The 3,475-nt window shown below is 40.7% G+C and overlaps 1 protein-coding gene across 1 annotated transcript; it reads right to left on the reverse strand.

Moving 5' to 3' along the window:
- Positions 1–124: 124 nt before the first annotated feature.
- LOC119665266 lies at positions 125–3,322 on the reverse strand (the record flags this gene model as incomplete). Its single annotated transcript, XM_038074542.1, has 1 exon — positions 125–3,322. A coding segment is annotated over exon 1 (3,198 nt), but the record flags the coding sequence as incomplete, so codon positions are not given.
- Between the last annotated feature and the right edge of the window lie 153 nt (positions 3,323–3,475).

The following is a 3,475-nucleotide window of genomic DNA, read 5'->3' on the forward strand; positions in this document are numbered from 1 at the left end:
CTAGAAATGTTTCAGATGTCATATCACTCACAAGTTCCAAATGAATAGCTCGTGTAATAAAACATATAAATAGAGCCACATACCCCTTGTAAGTACGATGGTCTCTCCCTCTTGTCGCTCTCACATTAAATGGACCAGCATAATCCACGCCCGTGTGCATGAATGGCTGTGATATATTACACCGTGCTGGAGGTAAGTTACCCATAAGTTGTGCTTGCGGTCGACAGGCTTGACGAAAACATGTAATGCATTTGTTAATCACTCTCTTCACAGCGGATCTTCCTTCAATAACCCAAAATTGCCGTCGCACATATGCTAATGTTGTTTGAGTTCCGCCATGTAATGTTCGAATATGAGCGTGATTAATAATCAACGTAGTAAAATCATGACATTTGGGTAATATCATTGGACATCGTTCATCTGAAGGAATATTCGCATTTTGCAGTCGTCCATTTAGACGCATAATTCCGTCGGAATCAAGCTTCGGATTCAATTTAAACAATTTACTTGATTTGTTAATTGGATTGCCTTTCCGTAAAGCAGCATAATCGTTGGTAAACTCGGTCCTTTGTACAATTGTTACTAATTTTTTAAGAGCCGTATAACGTTCTTGCCAAGTGCAGAAACTTTCATCTCGACGCATCCTTTTTTGACACGCATGAATAAAACGTAGACATTGCGCCACGACTACGAGTAATTTATCAAGAGTAGCATATCGTCCAAATATTTCCCACACTTCTGTTGATAACTGCGTAGTTAATGAGTTAATCTCTTTTTTCTCAGGTAAACTGTCAGGAGTATGATTGATTTGGTGGTTGGGCCACATTTTCTCATTTAAGCGAAGCCAAGATGGTCCATACCACCACATCAGATTATCTTTTAGTTGCAAAACGGTACTGCCTCGTGATGCACAATCAGCCGGATTATCCTTTGTTGCAATATACCTCCAGTCTTCAATATTTGTCATTGACTGAATTTGTGACACTCTGTTTGCCACGAACTGCTTCAATTTGCCTGGATCAGTTCTAATCCACCACAGTGTGGTTGTATTATCAGTCCACAAAATACAGCGTGATGGTTGACACTTAAATGTTCCTTTAACCTTGTGTAGAAGTTTTGCTGCTAGCAATGCTGCACATAATTCTAAACGTTGTATAGACGTTTCTTTCAACGGGGCTACCTTAGTTTTACTAATAAGCAAATTTACAAAACTGGTCGTACCGATGGTTGTTTTCGCATATACTGCAGCCGCATATGCTTGATTTGATGAATCACCAAATGCGTGTAATTCAATTGCACTTGTCGAAGTGGTGTTTATCCAACGTGGGATTCGAATGTGATGTAATTGTTGTAAGTCAATACGAAAGTTATGCCAAATGTTTGCCATCTCTATTGACAAGGGATCATCCCAATCGGATCCAGTACGCCAGAGTTGTTGCAGAAACATCTTTCCTCGAATGATAACCGGAGCCAAGAACCCAAGTGGATCAAATAACTTCGATATGTCAGACAACATTAGTCGTTTTGTGTAATGATGGTTGTCACAAGTTACATTGACGTTGTAACCAAAACTGTCGGATTTTGTATACCAAGTAGGACCAAGTGTCTTAGTTTTATACTCGGTGTTAATTTCCACATCGTCGGCGTGAGCTTTTACGTCCTCAGTCAGAGTGCTTAAAACGTCATTTGAATTCGAATTAAATTTACGTAAAGTGAAGCCTGCAGTTGCTAGAAGCTCCTGAAGTTCGTGCAATTTTTCTGCAGCTTCGATTGGAGTGTCTCCACCTGATAGTACGTCATCAATGTAAAATTCATTTAGAATCGATTCAGCTGCCCGTGGAAAACGAGTTTGCTCCTCTTTTGCCAGAGTACGCAATACTTTGATGGCAAGATATGGAGCACAATTAGTCCCATATGTTACAGTGAGCAACCGGAACGTTGTAGGGGCGTCCCCGTGTCGAACGCGCCACATTATTCGTTGCAAATCCACATCTTTGCTATCAACAAGAATTTGCCTGTACATTTTCTCGATATCTCCTGTAAACACTATAGGGTAATGCCGCCATTGCAAGATGATATTTGATAGATCATTTTGTAATCTGGGACCTATATGCAGACAATCATTAAGAGATATTCCGCTCAAACATTTATTAGAAGCATTGAAGACTACGCGAAGCTTCGTTGTAGAACTCGATGCTTTATAGACACCATGGTGAGGAAGATAACATGTTGAAGCTACATCATACGAGTGTGGCACCACTTCCATATGGCCACAGGTCTGATATTCGTCCATGAAATCTTGGTAGAGTTTGTACATATCCGGATCTCGGGTTAATCGCTGTAACGTGCTGTTTAATAATGCAAGTGCATTTAGTTTACTTGACTTAAGTGTTGCCAAATCAGCTTTCTGCTTGATTGGTAGTCTAACTACATATCGACCCGTTGCGTTGCGTACAGTTGTACGCTCAAAAAAATCTTCACAGTACATTTCATCTTTTGTTAACGGAGCGTGGTTTGTTATTTCTTCCAATTCCCAAAATTTATGTAGCATTTCGTGCAATGTTGCCCGAGTATGACAGCAATTAACTTGTCCTTTCACTGAAATACCCTTTCGTCGCGACAGTCCACCAAAAATTACCCAACCGAGTTGCGTATATTGGGCAACAATATTGTTAGTTGGATGCCGTTTTAGTCGCTCATAGACAATAGCAGCATAATCTGAAGCGCTCAAAATCATATCGACTGCCCCCGGAACCTGTAATTGAGGATCAGCTAAATCTAAATTCATGAACTCACCAAGCGCTTCTTTCGGTATGGGAATGGTTGGGGTAACGCTACCCACTCGTGGAAGTATTAGTGCAACACAATTCATGTTGAAATCGGATTTTAACGAATGGATTGTAAATGAAACCATTCCTCTTGAATTAGCGACCCTTTCACCATTTGCACCACTCACCGGCACTATGACATTTGTTTTGTCCAGTTTTAACCGCTGCACGATGAATTCGCTGACAAACGTTGCTTCCGACGCGCTATCCAAAAGAGCTCGCACAATAAGCTTCTGACCAGAAGGACTCCTTACCTCTATCAATGCAGTGCCAATTAAAACAGTCTGTAGATGTAAAGTTCGAGCACCTTGATTAGCACTGGAAATGTATGTATTATTTGATGTGACAGCGTATTTCTTAGTCGCTTCAGTGGTCTTTTCCGGTATATTTGAGTAATTAGTTTCTCCACCACTTCCACTATGGTCATGTAGTAATGTATGATGCGCTGCATTACATCGCAGACACCGATATTTCGATGGACAATTATGACCCATGTGTCCCGTTCTCAAACAATTGAAACACAATCTTGCAGATCTGACTACCTCATATCTCTTTGTCCCAGTCATTTGCCGAAATTCTGCGCAATATGCCAGTAAATGCTTACCTTGACAATGCACGCATTGTTGAACAGTGGTATGATGGCTTTT

This window comes from Teleopsis dalmanni, unplaced genomic scaffold (assembly GCF_002237135.1).
Source record: "Teleopsis dalmanni isolate 2A unplaced genomic scaffold, ASM223713v2 unscaffolded_contig_4238, whole genome shotgun sequence".
In the NCBI taxonomy this organism is placed as follows: Eukaryota; Metazoa; Arthropoda; class Insecta; order Diptera; family Diopsidae; genus Teleopsis; species Teleopsis dalmanni.